We start from the raw sequence: 18,639 nt of genomic DNA, 5'->3' as shown, positions 1-18,639 counted from the left end.
TATTTCATTTGAAATTTTTCTATGTATCATAAAATTTTTAATTTTTCGATTATTAAAATATAAACTCTCTTTTAATTAATATATATAATTAATTTGTGCATCTTACAAGAAAGAAACTTGTATTTATATATTTCATATTTATTTTAGAGTTTATATATTATATTTTCTTTCAATTTTATAATTTTATAAGACCATATGCTTTTTTTTGAGTTTTTGGATATTTATTTTCATTTTTAATAATTTTTAAGGTATATAAATTGATAAAAGAAAAATATATTTTTATACAGGAATGGCACGTGGCATTTTTCCTTAGCTAAAATAGTCCAAACTTTTCTTAACATATGTTAAATTAAGGATTAAAAACATAATGGAAGCATATATGAAAAAATAGATGGAAAATGACAAATGAGTATGACCTTTGCTATTTCTTTTTGTTTTCTTTTTAATTTAACAGACTGTGTTCTATTATTCAAAAAACTATATATTTATTTATTTTAGTTTAGTACTTTTTTTTGTTAGCTTCCAGTTCAGAGTAGGGTTGAAGAAGCAGATAGACGCCACCGTGTCTCTCTCTCGCAAAACCCTAACTCTCCATTCTTCTCTTCAAAACCCTTTTTGTTCTCTCTTACGATTATATTGTTCTTCTAGTAGTTTCTAATTTTCTTTCACGTAGGAAACAATGGGAGCTTCATTGCCTCCGAAAGAAGCTAACCTCTTCAAACTCATCGTTGTAAGGATTCGATTTATTTTTTATCTCTTGTATTTCAATTCGCATTTCTACTTGTTAATTACTCCTATTTCTTTTCTATTTACTTTGTGTTTATATGAGCGTACTTCTTTACTCCCTTTGTTCTTTGCTTGTAAAACACCTGTTTGATACCGATCTGCTTGGTTGCTGAGAAAATTGGTGGATATGAAATGAGAAACATAAAATTGGATTAGATATGCTTGTTTGCCACTTACACTTTTTTGGCAATTTTTTATGTTATAAAGTTTTTTTTTTCTGTTTAGTTAATGAAGCTTAATTAAGCTTAGTCATTTTGCTTAATTTAATAGATCAATGAGTTCGATTTTGTTGAGAAGCTACTGTAAAAAAAAAATGGAATTTTTCTTTGAACTTTTTTTTATCGTCTTTTTAAAGTAAGGATGCACTTTGCGCTTTCCTTTAGTGACAATTCATTTGTATCATCATGGATAAAATTAATGTAATAAGCGTGTTTCGTTGTCTTGCCATTTTAGCTATTTCTCTTTCATGTTTACATTTATAAATTCAAGTTTTGTTGGCTCCTAATGGCTAGCAATTAGGGCATTTTGGCTTTACACACATAAGCATTCAAGACTCTATGGTGCCGTTTGTGAATCAATCCATGTACCAATTTGGAATTGACCGAGCTGGTCCTTATTGTAAATGTAGACTTGAAGTTTTAATTTTGAATATGGGTTTGTATTTGATGCCTTGTACACTGAAAGTGAACCTTATTATGACATGTAATTAAAGAACAAACAGCAATTTTTAAGATTCTTAAAAATAAATATAATAGTTACATCTTTTAATAGGCAGCATCATGTGGTTTACTGTAGCATGATGCATCATACATAATAAGTTCTTTGAATATTTATATATTTTAAGAACGTTTTCCACACTTAATTGAGAGTCCACTGCCCCACCCTTTTTTTCCCTAAAAAATTATTTACGGTCAAAGCTAGAGTTTTGACAGGTGAACTCCATTTCAATTTAATTGTAATTAACTGTTGACATAGATTTTTTCCTCCTTCCGTACTTATTATCTGTTCATATACTCTCGCCAGTTCTCATGACTGAATTTTTATATTATTGACTTGGATCTCTATGTGCTATTGCTAAAGCTCTTTATATTTTCATCACTGCAGAAATCATATGAAACTAAACAGTACAAGAAAGGACTGAAGGCTGCAGAAGCTATACTTAAAAAGTTTCCTGATCATGGAGGTAGTTTTATTTCATGCACCTATTTCTCCCCTTTTTTTTTGTTATTGCTTGAGAGTCTCTTAATTTTTTAGTGTATATAGTTTGCATGGTTTTTTTAAGCGTGCCTGTATAAAGATGGAAAAACTTTGAAGCAAATGAACATTATACTTTACAGGAAAAAGGGGCCATCGTAGATAGTTTGTTTTGATATCCATGTATCTAATTTACACAATCTTTACAAAAATGCCTCTGACATTGACATGATTGTTTCCATGTACTGCTTTCTTGTGTTCTATATGATTTATGTGAATTGTATTTTTGAAATGGCTGTCTAGTTTTTGTCAATAATGTAATGCTTTTATAGATAAGTGGAACAATGTATGTGGGGATGCTCTTTACCAATTGAACATATTGCATTGCTTTGGGATATATAACTCATTTTGTTATCCATAAGGTTTAAAGTATGCAATATTTTATTAATTTCTTCATATTGGTTGGTTTTGTGTCTTCAAACGTGGTTAGTATTGGTATAGTATCTGTAGTTCTCTGTTGTTTTATGGGCTTTTGTTCCATACTTATAAATATGTTGTTTTTACTTTGTTCTTTATATTGTGTTTCTCTATTGTTTTATGGGCTTTTGTTCCTTGCTCTCAGAAACATTGTCAATGAAGGGGTTGACCTTAAATTGCATGGATCGTAAAATTGAAGCATATGAGCTTGTTCGGTTAGGTTTAAAGGTTGCCTTGTTTTTCTTTCAGCCTGTTTAATTTCAAAGCAATGTCACTTTTTTCTAACAGTGTTTTTATGTTTGTGTCTTTACGTAGAATGATTTGAAAAGTCATGTCTGCTGGCACGTGTATGGTCTCCTCTATCGATCAGATAGAGAATACAGGGAGGCTATCAAATGCTATCGCAATGCTTTGAGAATAGATCCAGACAACATTGAGATACTACGGGACTTGTCACTCTTGCAGGTATACCTTCTTTACCTTATCTGTAATTCCTCTTTTTAGACTCAGTATTTAATCTAAGATGTTCATCAGTAGTATGCTTGATCACATGTTCACTCAAATTCTTGACATTGATGCTTGGCATTCTTGAATGGTTAAAGGAGATTCTCTTGTAAGCTTTGTGGTTTTCCTTGAAGGTTTTTCAGATTTCATTTTGGAGTTTGATAATCTTAAAGTATTGGGGGTTTTAATTGGTAAAACAAGGTTGCTACTAAAACAGTTTGATGCCCGCATTTATGCTAAGTTCATGGCCAAGGCTGGTTCATTGTGGTAACTTGGTATAAGTGGATGAAAATCCCAAGATTGGGCTAAAGGTAGTTGTGAAAGAATTTAAGCATTTTTTATTGCTTGAGGGAATCTGCTAGTATATGGATAGAATGGACTAAGCTATATTGAAATAGAAACAACAAAAATGAAGATATGTGGCTTAAAACGGGGGAATGGTAGATACAGGATGTGTTAAATCCTAGAAGTAGACTTATAAAGCATACAAGGCAGCTGTTTTTTCTTTTTTGTAACTCTGCAAATTTAGATCATAGTTTTTTGTTGCAATTGATGGCCTTTGGTCAAGGAAAATGCTATAGCGCGCTTTGTGTGATAATCTGGCTGCACTTTTTATATTAGAATTGCTTCAGCTGTAGCATCTTAAACAAAGGTTTTGTTTTGTTGCACAAACAAATAAAAAGTGATAGAGTCAGAAGCAACCATTTGATTTGATCCGTTCATTCTCGTTATTTCAGAAGAATTAACCTCATTGAATTGATATGTTCTGGTCTATCCAGATCTGCAGCAGATCTTCTCTCTCATTCTACTAGTTCCCTGATGGTTGAAAGTGCTTGTAGACCGAATTTTGCTCGGATCAGATCTGATCCGGTGCTTAACTTCATATGCATTTGTGTCTTACTGCTTCAGGGTAGTGAAAAATTCAGTGTCTTTTGAACAAGTTTTAGGAAGAAGAATGATTCTCTCTTATTACTTCTAATCTGAATACAACCTTTTAAAGAATAGCAGGAAAAATAAAAAAGGAAATAATCTCTAGAAATTAGCCTATCCCTAAAAATTAGTAATTTGATTATGGCTAATAGTACAAGGAAATTCCTAGCACTAATGTAGAAAATCTGCTTAATTTAAGGAATTCCAACACTCCCCCTCAAGTTGGAGTGTAGATGTGAATCAAACCCAGCTTGCCCATAATTCTTCAAACATTTTTCTTGAAATGCAACCCCTTACCAGGAATCCCTTTTAAGTATCTCAATATCCTGTAGGCAGCTTCCAAATGTTTCTCCCGTTGATATCTCCCCCTGTCTACTTCTTCTCCATCCTTATTAGTTCCTAATTTAAGGTTGGGTTCCATAGGAGTCTTGTTTATGTTCTTTGGAGTTTCTACAGAGTCAACATTAGAAGCAAAGGCATTGTAGGATTTAGACAAGTTTCCATAGGATACAAATCGAGAAATGGGATGTTGAGTGCAGCTCCTAGTGCCTTTTCTTACTGCAATTGGAAGATGGATGGAAGATGAAGGAGGTGAAACTTCTTCCTCAGGACAGTCCTCGGGTAAAGATGGCATAGGCACTGCTGTTTCGGTCTTAGGCAGCTGATGTCTCCGAGAGTATACACGAAGTCCCTGAGTTTTTCCTTGTTGTTTTTCAGAATGAGTGGGCTGTTTTTCTTCATTAGTATGATTAATCACCCTTGTTTCTTGTTGCTGAACAGTGGAGATAGGAAAAACAGGTTCCAAAACAGGAATAACAGTGGCTGTAGGATTTTCAGCAGGTTTTGTAGTTGTGGTAGGGCTGACAGGTTCCAAAATAGGAATAACAGTGGCTGTAGGATTTTCAGCAGGTTTTGTAGTGGTGGTAGGGTTGATAGAGTCTTGAGGTATAATGAGAAGATTGCTCAAGGTCTCATCTTCACTAAGTATCTCCCCCTGAAGATGAGAGGCTGAAAAATATGGCTCGTTTTCGAAGAAAGTAACATCAAGGGACACAAACATCCAGTGTAAGGTTGGAGAGTAGCATTTGTACCCTTTTTGTGCAGGTGAGTAACCAATAAAGACACAAGTGTGAGCTCTAGGATCAAGTTTAGATCGGTTAGGTTGATGGTTATGGACAAATGCTTTGCAACCAAATGTTTTGGTTGGGAGATTAGGAACACGAAACAAGGGAAAATTTTTTTGAAAAGTATGTAAAGGTGTTTGAAAGTTTAATACCTTTGATGGGAGTTGGTTTATAAGATAACAAGCAGTGAGGACAACTTCTCCCCATAAATACTTTGGTACACCCATAGTAAACATAAGGGCACGAGCCACGGCTACAATGTGTTTGTTTTTCCTCTCAGAAACCCCGTTTTGTTGAGGGGTGTTAGGATAAGAACTTTGATGTATGATTCCTTGCTCAGAAAGATAAGGACTTAGGATAGAATTAAAGTACTCTATCCCATTATCAATTCTAAGGGTGTGAATATTTGAATTGAACTGAGTTCGAATCATTGAATGAAAATTTTTGAAGACTCTAGAGACTTCGGATTTTTCTTTAAGGAGATAGACCCAACAAACTCTAGTGTGGTCATCAATGAAAGTTATGAACCACCTAGCCCCTGTGATGTTTTTTACTCGACTGGCTCCCCATAGATCGTTGTGGATTAAAGAGAAAGGTTGAGATTGAACATAAGGTTTCAAAGGATAAGAGACACGAGTGTGTTTAGACAGTTGGCAAACTTCACAGTTCAATGAACTAATTTTCTTATTTAGAAATAGTAGAGGAAATAGTTTCTTCAAGTACATGAAATTCGGGTGTCCTAGTCTACGATGCCATAGCATGATAGAATCGTCTTTTGATGTAGATAAGGCCATCCCTTCTTGTGAACTGTTTTTGTTCCAAACATATAAGCCATCATTAATTTTAGCAGTGCCAATCATCTTCCACGATTCCTGTTCTTGAGCCACACAACCGAAAGCAGAAAATTCAGCAAGTACTTTTTCATCCTTGGTAAGCTTGCTAATTGAGAGTAAATTACAGGAAAGATTTGGAACATGTAAAACTTTATCAAGGGAAAAATTTTCAGTAAGTCTCACTGTCCCCATTCCAGCCACCGGCGAGTAAGATCCATCAACTATTCGAATCCGAGAGTGATCATGACAAGGTAAATAGGTGTGAAACAAACTTAGATTACCTGTCATGTGGTCGGATGCACCCGAGTCTAATATCCAGGAAGTTTTTATAGGTTTGTGTGTAGTATTTAAAGTAGTACCTTGAATAGCTAGTGACCCACTGGCTGTTGGAGTCTCGAGTAGTTTATGAAGAGCCTCAAGTTGAGTTTTGGTTAGCCTAACATTCTGAGCATCTTCTTCAGTAGTAGATATCATTGCTGCCTTGTTTTCTTTCTGTTTTTTTTCTTCAGGATAGCCATGGAGTTTGAAGCATTTCTTCTTGGTATGCCCAACCCGATTACAGTGGCTACACCATGGCCTTTTTGAACCAGAATCAATTCCATCTTTGAATCTTTGAGATTGAGGGCCTCTTGAAATAAGAGCAGAGTTCTCGGAAGGATGATGACCAGCTACGGTCAATGGTTTTAATTCTGTTGCGTCTCCCAACATAATAAGACGTCGTTTCTCTTCCCTCCTTACTTCAGCAAATGCTTCTCCTATGGTTGGCAGTGTGGTTCTGCCTAGTATTCGTCCTCAGACCTCATCAAGATCACGATTTAGTCCTGCTAGGAACCCATAGAGACGTTCTTTGTTAAGATGATCCATGAACTTGGTGTGTTCCAAGCCCTCGCCCCAATCAACTTCATAATACATGTCTAACTCCTGCCATAAGATCTTTAGGTTGTTGTAATATTGAGTGACTTCAAGTGTTCCTTGTCGAATATCTTTCAACTTTAATTTGATCTCGAATACTTGGGAAGTATTTCCAAGATCCGAATAATTCTCCTTGATTGCATCCCACATTTCTTTGGCAGTTTTGAAAAAAAGATACGTTCGGCTTATATGACCTTCCATCGAATTTATAAGCCAAGCCATAACCATTGAGTTGTTAAGCTCCCAAGTTGCATAACCAGAGTCTGTTGATGCTGGTTGAGGAATTTGTCCATTAATGTACCCAATTTTTCCTCGGCCACGAAGAACCATAAGGACAGATTGTGACCATTGCAGGAAATTTTTTCCATCTAATCGATGATTTGTGATTATAAGAGAAGAGTTAAGGTCACCTTGTGGGATTCCTTGATTGTGCTTTTGAGTTATTTGTGAGATCCCAGTCTCAGAGAAATTTTCGGTGTCACCCATGGGAGTAGGGTTTCTAACAGAGAAAAACAGAACAAGAGAAGAGAAGAAAGAGCAGGATCAAATGGATTCCTGATGCTCTTGATACCATGAACAAGTTTTAGGAAGAAGAATGATTCTCTCTTATTACTTCTAATCTGAATACAGCCTTTTAAAGAATAGTAGGAAAAATAAAAAAGGAAATAATCTCTAGAAATTAGCCTATCCCTAAAAATTAGTAATTTGATTATGTCTAATAGTACAAGGAAATTCCTAGCACTAATGTAGAAAATCTGCTTAATTTAAGGAATTCCAACATCTTTGATACTGAAATTGTTGAATTTTAAATGGAGATCAGTGATGCTTTGATTCTTGATTTTCTGGCTTTCATTTCTGTTATTCTTTTGCCCATTGTCTGGTGCTTACCATAACTATGGGCTCTTAGTTATTGATATTTTGATGATTTCAGTCAGAGTCAGCGGTAGCTTTTTTGGGCTTAGTTTGTATGGTGTATATACCTTAATCAGTTGAAGGAAAAAAAGCATGAAGATCATGAATACTTGTCTTTCTGCTAATAACATTTGAGAGAAGTTTTTCAGATTTGATAACGGTTTTAAATTTTCTCATTTGTATTGTTTAGGTTGTTTAAGAAATTATTATTGTTATATTTGTTGTCTTCTCTTGCAGGCACAAATGCGAGATTTGGCTGGATTTGTGGAGGCAAGGCAGCAGCTTTTGACTTTGAAACCAAATCAGCGTATGAACTGGATTGGCTTTGCTGTAGCCCACCATTTAAACTCAAAGTATTTATTGTTCCTTATTTATTTCCTTTTTTTTCCCAGATAAAGACTTTGTTCCATTCCTATATCACCTTTTCCAATCTCGATTGTATTTTGTGAAATGTGATTTAGAATGTTGTTCTTGTAATGCTATATTGGAAGCTTGGGATCGAAAGGCCTGTTAGTATGGAAGATCAAAGTATTTGTTGATATAATTAAAGCCTTCCTTTAAATTAAATGCCTGAGAATCTTAACTCTATTTTCTAATTACATGATCAAATGGGTGCCAACATGGATGAAATTACTGATGATTTTAAAAATGTGGTTCATAGGGTTTAGACTGCATTGAAGATGCTTATAATATATATAGGCAGGTGGGTAGATGGATAGACAGGTGCCCTACTACTCTACTTGGAAGCTGGTGAGACGTGCATATATGAATTTTTTGTTGCAAATTTGCATGTTACAAGCAATGCTTGCGTTGCCGACTTTTGTTTTTTGCTATATTATCTCGAAACAAAGATGATGTCCTATTTGCTTCTGCTTCTACATGATGATGTCAAATGATTCTATGTTGCATATTTGTTAGAATAAATTTAAGTTATTGTATTGGCATATATCATTTTCTATCCATGCATCAGCCAAGTAGTTCTAAGTTAATGAAGTTGCCCTTATTTCCTTTCATTCTCTACGTATGTACGCTGAATGCCTTTTTTTGGTTGATATTAGTGGTGCAAAAGCAGCTGAAATATTGGAAGCATATGAAGGGACATTAGAAGATGATTATCCACCAGATAATGAGCGTTGCGAGCATGGTGAAATGCTTTTATATAAGGTATTGCTCTTGTAGTGATTTTATATATTTTGCCTGCATCTGGATGTAACTAGCATTCCTTATACAGACGTTCAAAAAATTTAGATTTTATACTAATCTATAATGGAATTATCAAATTGGTGTCACTAGTTACTTGGAGACCATGTGGTTCATGAGATTATCCATAAATCCAATAGAGTAATAATTAATTTGCAAAAGTATTTAAGATATAAAATTCTTTTTATGTTCTTTATAAACGGTATCCTATTTTTGTATTAATTCTATATTTGCATATGAAATTATAAAAGACCTATCATTTCTTCCCTACTTTTTCCTTCCACAAGTATGTCTGCCAAGATCTTGTTTACTTTTGTGTAAATGTTACACCTGATATCGTTAAAAAAAACCTACTTATTTTAGAAGTATGTTTTTTCATGATTTATATATATTGCTGATAAATTAAATGATGTCCATGTTTATTTTAATCTGAGGTGGAGGACTAAGGCCTTGTTTAGCATTGTTTTTCAAACTAGCTTTTCAAGCCAAAGCAACTTTTTTACACATAAGCAATGCTAAATAACTAGCTTCTACCTTCAAATTGGCTTTTCAAGCCAAACCAAAAAGCTAAATCCAGTTTTTGGCTTTTGAAAAAGCCTGTTTGAGTGGGAAATTATAAAATTGCCCTCTCCTCATTTATAATATATATTCAAATTAAATTTTATAAATAATTTATATTAATTGCTTAAAATGTATTTAAAATTTATATTTTATATATCATAATATTAATAATGAGTTACCATAAATTAATATTTAATTATAATATAAGTTGAATATTTGTTAATATCAAAAGAAACTAGCATTGCATCATGGGATCCCTTAGCTTGTACTTCAAAATTTTGTATTAAGAAACAAATAATAATTAAGACATAGGAAAAGATAATTACTTTGCATTTTAGTCAATTATTCTATCAAATATCTAAAATATGGTCTATATATTTAAATTAAATCTTACTAACAATTTATATGAGTTGCCTAAAGAGTATTTAAAATTTATATTTTATATATTATAATATTAACAAATTTGAATATCATTTAAATTAACTTATTTTTCCTTTCAAACTTCATGTCTAACATAGACATTGTAACTTTTTCATGCTAAACGCTTGAAATCTTACACCACACTTTTTCATAGAACTTTTCAAAAGCAACCTTTCCAAACCCAGCTTTTCAAAAGCATTTTTCAACTGTAGTAGCAATGCTAAACTAGCTCTAAGTTGTAGTCCATAACAGCTTTTGTGTCTCAACTTTTCCCTTTATTTAATAAATGGTCTACCTTTTTCTTTTAACATACTCTTTTTTTGGTTTTTTAACACCAGTAACAAGATGTGGAAATAGCTTGACGAGTTGGACAACTACCTAAAACACAGTGCAGTAGCATTTATTTCTTTTATAAGTTTCTGCTATATAATGCACATATATCTACATATATTATGCATGATGGTTGTCATATATTACCACTAGACTAGTTGTATATTGGAGCTCTTTTTAATGTCTATGTGGGTATGCTTTTTTTTTTTTTAGATCTCTTTGCTAGAGGAATGCGGATTTCATGAGAGAGCACTTGAGGAATTGCACAAAAAAGAACCAAAAATAGTAAGTGTTAAATGTATATAATGCCAGGATATTTTTATGGTTAAAAATTTGAAATTTTTTTAAAGTTAGGAAATCTTGGATCTTAAGATCTAACAACTTCTGTTCTTCTAGGTTGATAGATTGACTTACAAAGAACAAGAGGTTTCTCTCCTGGTGAAGCTTGGGCTTCTAGAAGAAGGTGCCAACATTTATAAGGCTTTACTCACCTTGAATCCTGATAATTACAGGTGAATGCATATGGCTTTTCTTTTGGAAGACCTAGTTAGCAACGAATCTTTCGTGGCTAATTATATGGTCAAATTATGGTTTTGGTTCCTGTACTATGCTCAGATTTTAGATTTAGTCCCTATGCTCTAATTTGACTTAATTTGGTCCCTCTACTTCTATAGTTTCATTAGTTAATCCAAATAGTTAACACCATTAACTATTCCGGTTAAAATCATGAGGTGAATTTTTCTTAAAAACACACATTCCAATAAAAAATTCTATGTCAATATGATGAGTTGGAAGAGGTGTTTTCAAGAAAAATCCATGTCAACATTTTAACCGGGGTAGTTAAAACTTAACTGTGTTTACTATTAGGATTAAATAATGACATTATAAAAGTAAAAGGAATTAAAGTACATAGACTAAATCCCACATTTGAGCATAGTAGAGGGACCAAAACCATAATTTGACCCTACTGATGATATCAACCAACCATTTATTTTATCGAGCACCTCTTGAAGTCCTTTTTTTATTGCAGTCATGAAAGTTATGCATCTGGCATTTCTTTTGAATTGCTTTTGGCTCTTGCTTCTTACTGGTGTGTACTTTTATGTTTGTGTATCTATATGTTCCAGGTATTATGAAGGCTTGCAGAAATGTTTTGATCTTTATTCTGAAAATGGCAAGTATTCCTCTGATGAAATTGATCGGTTGGATGCACTATACAAATCTCTTGCACAGCAGTACACTTGGTCATCTGCAGTTAAGGTGATGTACTTGTCTTGTGCTTCTATTTTTGATTATGATGGATGTTAAGGACATGTTCTTTTTGCAAGAACTTTTTATTTGTGGAATATGCTAGTATAAACTGTTTTATTATGTGCTAGCTGTTAGTCATATTGATTTGATTTTCTGTTTGTATCTTTTTTGTTTTACATGTTCCAAACGGTAGCTTTGTATGTGCATTTTATGATCTCTCTCTCTCTCTCTCTCTCTATCTATCGGATGTATTTATACATTGACATGAAGGAATTCCAATGAAAACCTTGGGTTTCTTCAGAGCACTGAAGTTTTCACCCTTTTCTTATAGAGAGATTTGGGGGGGGGGGGGAGTGGTCGGTTTTATTTTTATTGATGGCCTGAATAAGAAATGATGTGATGAGAAGAATCTGATGAGCTTCTTCCAAAGATAAAAGCCATCTAATATCACGACATTCTTAAATTATCTAGACAAAGATGGTTATGGTATCCTGAAATACCTAATAGATGTCTTGATGTTATGATACTAGGAACTATTTGTGGTTAAAATTCTTCTTTTATATCCTTCAAATTTTGGAGCTGATGTGGTGGTAGCATCACAAATTTGAGAGCTATATCTTATTGATGAGTATTTGTTCTTTAAGTTAAGCTGCAATTTTCCTGTACAAATACCTTTTAAGGGTGGGTACATGACAATGAATTGACATGGCCAGGTTACTGCAAATACCCAACTGCTCTTATAATTCGAGTTTCACAGTGTGGATGTAATTAATTAGTTTTCTTCCGGTAAACCACTGTGACACAATGTGCATTCTCTTTGCCAATAAATGCATATTTTCTTTATGATGTATCAAAAATATTCCTGGACTGATATTGAACTTTGTTTTCTCAATTATTAGAGGATACCACTTGATTTTCTGCAAGGAGACAAATTTCGTGAAGCAGCAGTTAGTTACATTCAGCCTCTTCTGATAAAGGTATTAAGCAAATGAGATGGTTTTTGTGCTAGTTTGACTGGTGTTACTAGTATGTTGAGTGAAATAATGATACTATGTTCTCTTGTGCCTTCAGGGGGTTCCATCTTTATTTTCAGATCTTTCTCCTTTGTACAACCACTATGGCAAGGTAAGATTGCTCTTACTATTATTTAAAATTAGAATTAAGTTCATAAATATTAATTATCCTATGCTGCTTGTCAACTTGTTGGGAGCATGATTTCATTACGACTGATTTTCCTCCTCTGTTGACACTTAAACAGGCAGACATATTGGAACAACTTATGCTTGAGTTGGAGCATTCAATTAGGACGACTGGGAGATTCCCTGATAGGTAGCATGTGCTTTCAACCTTTGTGTAATAGTATAGTAAATCTTAACTGCAGATAAATTATTATATATGCTCCTCTTAGAGGTGATATAGTTTTGTTTAGAGCTTAACTAAATAATAAGCAGTAATAGTATAGTAAGTTTTTGTTTAGTTAAGCTCTCAATCATTTATGTGTTATCTGTGAGTACGTAATGGTTATTCCATATGGTTGTGTTGCGTGTAAAGTACCTTTGTATTTGTTTGCCTCTAATACACAAGCACATTTTTAGTGTTATGCTGAGTCATTTGTTTTCTTGTGTTTCATATTGAGGGCAGGACAGAGAAGGAGCCCCCTTCAACACTTTTATGGACTCTGTTCTTTTTGGCTCAGGTAGGTAAAGATCAGTTTTCCTCGCCCAGCTGTTCATGGTCCTTTCTTCTTTTTTTCCTGGGAATACATGTTTGGTGCTTTTTTTTTTTTTTGCAATTTTCTCCGAGTAAGTTTGTATTTATTAATGCAGCATTATGACAGAAGAGGACAATATGATATGGCTCTTTCAAAAATTGATGAGGCTATACAGCATACACCAACTGTAATCGATTTATACTCTGTCAAGGTTTGTTCATGTTGTCAATCTTAAACATTTTGCATTGGCTTCATCTGCCCAGTAGTCTTCGTTTATTTTGAATTTGCTTTGCCTGGTTTGTCTCGCATCTCACGAGACAGCAATTCCTGAAAACTGTTCAAGATATTTCCTTGGACTTTTTGCTCACTTGCAAGACTTATTTCTTACTTTGATACTGGCCTTGATTGATTATTTTGTTGTGCACTAAGTTATGAAGTTGCTATACATATTCATTTAAAATGGATAGAAGTTTTTCTTTTCATGAACAAAAATCTTGATGGGCATGAGGCAGGTAGATGACCACTTTTCTTAGATTTAGGGTTTTGGCTAGGTAGCTTTTGCTTATTTATGAATCTCTTTATTCTATCTTTTGGAGAATTTATTGGAATGTTCTTGAAGATGGGTCTACCTGTAATACCGGTTGCTTCTTCTTTGGTGACAGAGTCGGATATTGAAACATGCTGGTGATTTGGTAGCTGCAGCTTCATTGGCCGATGAAGCTTGGTGTATGGATCTTGCAGATCGCTATATAAACAGTGAATCCATCAAGCGTATGTTGCAGGCTGATCAGGTTCTATAGCTGTTTCCTATCTTTTGACTGTTTTTTCCTTTCATATTTTATTTTTGTTACTTTTGAAATTTATTTCACTGTTACTGTATGCTTTGCCAACTTTTTTCACTCTTGAAGGTGGCCTTGGCAGAAAAAACTGCTGCATTGTTCACAAAAGAAGGGGACCAGCACAACAACCTTCATGACATGCAGTGCATGTGGTCTGGTTTTGTTGATTAATTGCCTTGGCCATCTTGTTATCTCTGATTATTATTTGGATACACCTACTCAGTGCTTTTCATCTTTTGAAGGTATGAACTTGCGTCTGGTGAAAGTCACACTCGACAAGGTTATCTTGGACGGGCCCTGAAGAAATTTTTAGCTGTGGAGAAGCACTATGCTGACATTACTGAAGATCAGTTTGATTTTCATTCTTATTGTTTACGGAAAATGACGCTGCGTGCATATGTTGAAATGCTAAAGTTTCAAGATCGGTTGCATTCACATTCTTATTTTCACAAAGCTGCAGCTGGCGCCATCAGGTGAAGCTTTTTTGTTAGGACCTGCAAGCTTTTCTATGCTTCAACTTAGATTTATTTCGTTTGACTGTGGATGTAAAATACAATCTAATCTGTGGTCTCCCTGTCAGGGTGCTTTTTGCGTCTGTCACATATTGTTGAATAATTCATGCTTTTGGTGCTTCATTTTGGGTTGGGTTCATCTTGCCTCCCTCTTTTTGCTTGATTGTATGGATTTCAGTTGCATTCATCATGTGTTAGTTGAAAGTTGAAATGATGTATTATCTGAACCTTGCTGTCAAAGTGTGAAAATTTCTTGAATGCAATTTTTGTTAGTTACTTTATTACATTGTTTAGAAGGCAAATATTATTTTGGTTTTGACACATACTTTAGTTGCAATAACTCCTGTTGTCATGGTAGCTGTAAAAGTGTGAAAATTTTCCTGAAGGCAATTTTTGTTAATTACTTTATTACATTATTTAGAAAGCAAATATTTTTGTGGTTTGACACATACCTTAGTTGCAATAACTCCTGTTGTCCATGGTGGAGCCCTCAAGTTCAAATGCTTCTCCCTCAAGTTAACTATTAGCTAAAGGTGCAGATATTTGGATCTGCTTCTAGAGTCAACTTTAATTTAAGAACTACCATAGGACTAGTGTCTGATTTTATGAATCTAGCTGCTTGTGTCATACTTCACATGCTATTTTATGTTGTCTTCAGAGGATTCACATGATGACATCTTGTCGTACATATGAAACAGGATGAAAAAAATTGTTTGTAGTCTCAATTTACTTTTTTCTATTTGCAAATTCTTATTTTCATGATATTTTTTCCCTAAAGTATTAAATATTCTTTTGGGCATATTGTTTGTTGTGATTTTGGCTGGTTAAATTAGTGGAAGGTTGTTTCTGGGGTTTCTGTTGGGTTAAATATGGAGAGTTGCTTGTTTCTGACTTTCTGTACCAGAAATTATTTGTCAGTTATAACTGTTTGTATTGATTCTTATTAATGGGATGGTGGAATGGAAAGGATGATACACTGATAAGTTAATCAACAATTAACTTGGTAATTTTTGCTACCCATAGTGTCTGGTTTCTGTGTGGGTGTTTCTTTTGCAGAATCTCTTTGCTTGAAATTGGTGATTACATTGTTCTGCTTTCTTTGTGATAAGCATTGGGTTTTGAAATGCAGATGCTATCTAAAGTTGTATGATTCTCCTTTGAACTCTCCAGCTGAAGAAGAGGACCATACATTAAAGACTCTTCAGAAAAAGAAAATGAAGAAGCAGAGAAAAACAGAACGAGCTAAGAAAGTATATCAGCTTGTTTTGATTATTCTTTGGTAATATATCTTTGATGATTTCATTGTGATGCTGCTCACAATTTTAGGAGGCAGAGGAGAAAAATGAAGAATCAAGTGCTAGTGGCACTTCTAAGTCTGGAAAACGACATGTTAAACCTGTAGACCCAGATCCTTATGGAGAAAGATTATTGAAGGTTATCTATATTGCCTTTCGTATGCGCTCTAGGTTCCTGATTAAATTGGTCAATGTGTCTCTACTGCCCCTGTTAAACTTGGAATTTGTTTGATGGTTTTTTCCCCTTTTATTTACAGACTGAGGATCCTTTGTCAGAAGCAACTAAGTATTTGAAGTTGCTTCAGAAGAATTCACCTGATTCTTTAGAGACGCACTTGCTTTCATTTGAAGTCAATATGAGAAAGCAAAAGATTTTGCTTGCCTTTCAGGTATTTATTTTTTCCATTAATTGAACAAAAGACGTGATTCCTCTCCATGTCGTGTTTGATCAACTTGAGCTAAATTTAAATGTGACAAAGTGATAAGAATTTGGATCAGCATAATTTGTGAAGAAGCTCCCTTGTCTATTGTTTTCTGCACTCCTTTTCACTTCTGCCTTGATATCATCTTGGAGTAAGAAACTCTACCTGTAAACCAAACGTCTCTATTCATTCAAGTTTTATTTGGTAACTTGAATTTAGAATAGGTGATTTGGATTTGAAAATTGATATAATCATGGTAAAACGCATGTACATATGACGTCCATGACTACTTTCAAGTTTATATGACTTGTTGGGTACCTATTTAATAGCGAATCTTTAGGTACTTTTGAATTTGAAGTTGATCCTCTTATGTTGAAATTTAAATAATTTGTTCATGGTACATGCATTTTACTCATTGTTTTTATGGCAAACTAAATCCAGATCCACTAGTTAAGTTCTTCCCAAACATGGTGTCAATGAAATATGCGTGAATTTGATAGTTTTTGTAATTTATCAGTGTTCAGTTGTACTTAATTATTTTGTGAACTCATCTTCATATGTTTGTTCTCTTTTTATTTTCTTTGTCCTGAAGGCTGTAAAGCAATTGCTAAGGTTGGATGCTGAGTATCCGGATTCACATCGCTGCTTGGTATGTAACATCTGTCTTACCATATTGCGCACTGTCGTGCACAGGTACATTCTTTTGGTACTTTTATGCAACGATCATCTAGTCTTTACACTACTTTATTTGAATTTAATGCAATGCAGATTAAATTTTTCCATAAAGTGGGCTCAATGCCTGCTCCAGCGACTGATGCAGAAAAACTTGTTTGGAGTGTCTTAGAAGCTGAGCGACCATCCATCTGGTTCTCTTTGAAATGGCTTTATGATAGTTATTTCCATGCTCCAATTTTGTTGCATTACTGTTATCATTGTTGTTTTAACCTCTGATGCATTGAATCCTTTATCTTCTCTCTCTGCAGTCAATTGCAGGAGAAAACTCTTACTGAGGCAAATGAAATTTTCCTTCGTAAACATCAAGGTATTATTGAGCTTACTTAGCGTGTACATTTTAGGCTCCTTGAGGTGGGTTGTTAATCATGCCATGTTCAATTTTCTGTTTTGCAGATTCTTTGATGCATAGAGTGGTAGTTGCAGAAATGTTATATATCTTGGATCCGACCAAGAAACTTGAGGCTGTTAAGTTAATTGAAGACTCATCCAATATAGTTGAGCCAACGTAATGCTTTGGTGTATTAAATTTTCTGCTGTTTGATATTGTTTCCATACGCTGCAACTAAATCTTGAGATTTAGTTGTTTGTTCCTTTTTTGCTTGTCCAGGAATGCAACACTTGGACCAATCATGGCATGGAAGCTCAAGGACTGTATTGGAGTCCACCAACTCTTGGAAAAGGTTCTTGTTGATCAAGATGCTGCTTTGAGTAAGTACACTTCTATGTTACCAAAATTCTTTTAGTGTTGTATATTGGAATGTGTTTGGCATGGGTATGTTCCATTTTTTTCTGTTTCAAAGTATTTAGTGTTCTTAAAGGATCATATCGATATACATGTCTGGATATCTGACAGGGGAACTATAAGATAATGATGGGTCGGAGGAACATAGATTTCGACTACATCAACTTCTTCTGAAATTAATATCTGTTGATTGATTAGACCTTTATTGATTACATCTGAATTGGTAATTATCGTATTCTACAGGATGGAAAGTAAGATGTGCGGAGTACTTCCCCTACTCTACCTATTTTGAAGGTAGTCGTAGCTCTGCCGTGAACAATCTGTTCAACAATCAGGAGGGCAAAACTCCAGTAAATGGTGGTACAAGTGATCCCGAAATCAGTCAAAGCACAATTCCAATCATATCAAACGGAAAGCTCGAGGCATTTAAAAACCTTGCCATTTGAAGAGACGGTATATGGTACCAACTGACATTTGAACAATGGATTGGGATTAAGATTGTATGTTACCCTACAAGAAGAGGTCTTTGCGTCCCGTAAAAAATTGGATTATCTTGAGATTCTGCGAAGTCAAGCAATTCTTTCTTCTGCTTCTTTTGGGATCTAAATTTTCTTGGCCTATCTTGATCGTGAAAGCATTTTTGTATAATTTATTATTGACATTAATGATTTTAGGGTTGAAAATACATATTTCACTGTTTCATTGAGATCCTGCTGGCTCCTTGGTTGAGGCACAATAATAGATTTTTGAGCATTGCTTCTGGAAAGGTGGGGTTTAGAGGTAATGGTTGGAGCGTCTTGTACTTTTTCATGGTTTTAATTAGTTGTCATATGGAAAATTTTGCTATGGAGTTGAATAGCATTGGTTCATTGATTACTTATTTGTTAATGGTTCTAACATTCAATTTTTAATTAAATTTAATTGATTAAAACAATCATATTGATTGAAA

General features: G+C 34.2%; 1 protein-coding gene across 4 annotated transcripts; it reads left to right on the top strand.

Moving 5' to 3' along the window:
- Window positions 1–392: 392 nt before the first annotated feature.
- Window positions 393–18,639, top strand: LOC108466981 (N-terminal acetyltransferase A complex auxiliary subunit NAA15-like). Of its 4 annotated transcripts, none has more exons than XM_017767411.2 (26): window positions 395–730; window positions 1,891–1,969; window positions 2,603–2,685; window positions 2,773–2,922; window positions 7,910–8,025; window positions 8,731–8,836; window positions 10,397–10,468; window positions 10,580–10,695; window positions 11,311–11,443; window positions 12,334–12,411; window positions 12,506–12,559; window positions 12,693–12,763; window positions 13,076–13,130; window positions 13,261–13,356; window positions 13,808–13,936; window positions 14,054–14,136; window positions 14,227–14,457; window positions 15,626–15,746; window positions 15,823–15,930; window positions 16,049–16,180; window positions 16,806–16,862; window positions 16,982–17,079; window positions 17,197–17,255; window positions 17,342–17,453; window positions 17,556–17,656; window positions 17,934–18,639. In XM_017767411.2, exons 1-26 carry the CDS (start codon window positions 680–682, stop codon window positions 18,134–18,136), a joined length of 2,694 nt encoding a protein of 897 aa, XP_017622900.1. In that variant the 5' UTR covers window positions 395–679; the 3' UTR covers window positions 18,137–18,639. The 4 variants fall into 4 exon arrangements, 3 of the variants coding, with proteins under 3 accessions (XP_052880430.1, XP_017622900.1, XP_052880428.1); XM_053024468.1 differs by having other exon boundaries at window positions 17,529–17,656; XM_053024470.1 differs by lacking the exon at window positions 2,603–2,685 and having other exon boundaries at window positions 393–730; window positions 17,529–17,656.

Source organism: Gossypium arboreum, chromosome 2 (assembly GCF_025698485.1).
Source record: "Gossypium arboreum isolate Shixiya-1 chromosome 2, ASM2569848v2, whole genome shotgun sequence".
Lineage (NCBI taxonomy): Eukaryota > Viridiplantae > Streptophyta > Magnoliopsida > Malvales > Malvaceae > Gossypium > Gossypium arboreum.
The sequence above is the reverse complement of the archived record's forward strand: the minus strand, read 5'-3'. Positions and strand labels throughout refer to the sequence as shown.

Bases quoted from the DNA above. Each gene is read 5' to 3' on its own strand.
- LOC108466981 (XM_053024468.1), top strand. From the start codon at position 680: ATGGGAGCTTCATTGCCTCCGAAAGAAGCTAACCTCTTCAAACTCATC. The intron at 1,970-2,602 runs GTAGTTTTATTT...CCTTGCTCTCAG, and splicing joins AAAGTTTCCTGATCATGGAG to AAACATTGTCAATGAAGGGG. The intron at 15,931-16,048 runs GTTATCTATATT...TTTTATTTACAG, and splicing joins ATGGAGAAAGATTATTGAAG to ACTGAGGATCCTTTGTCAGA.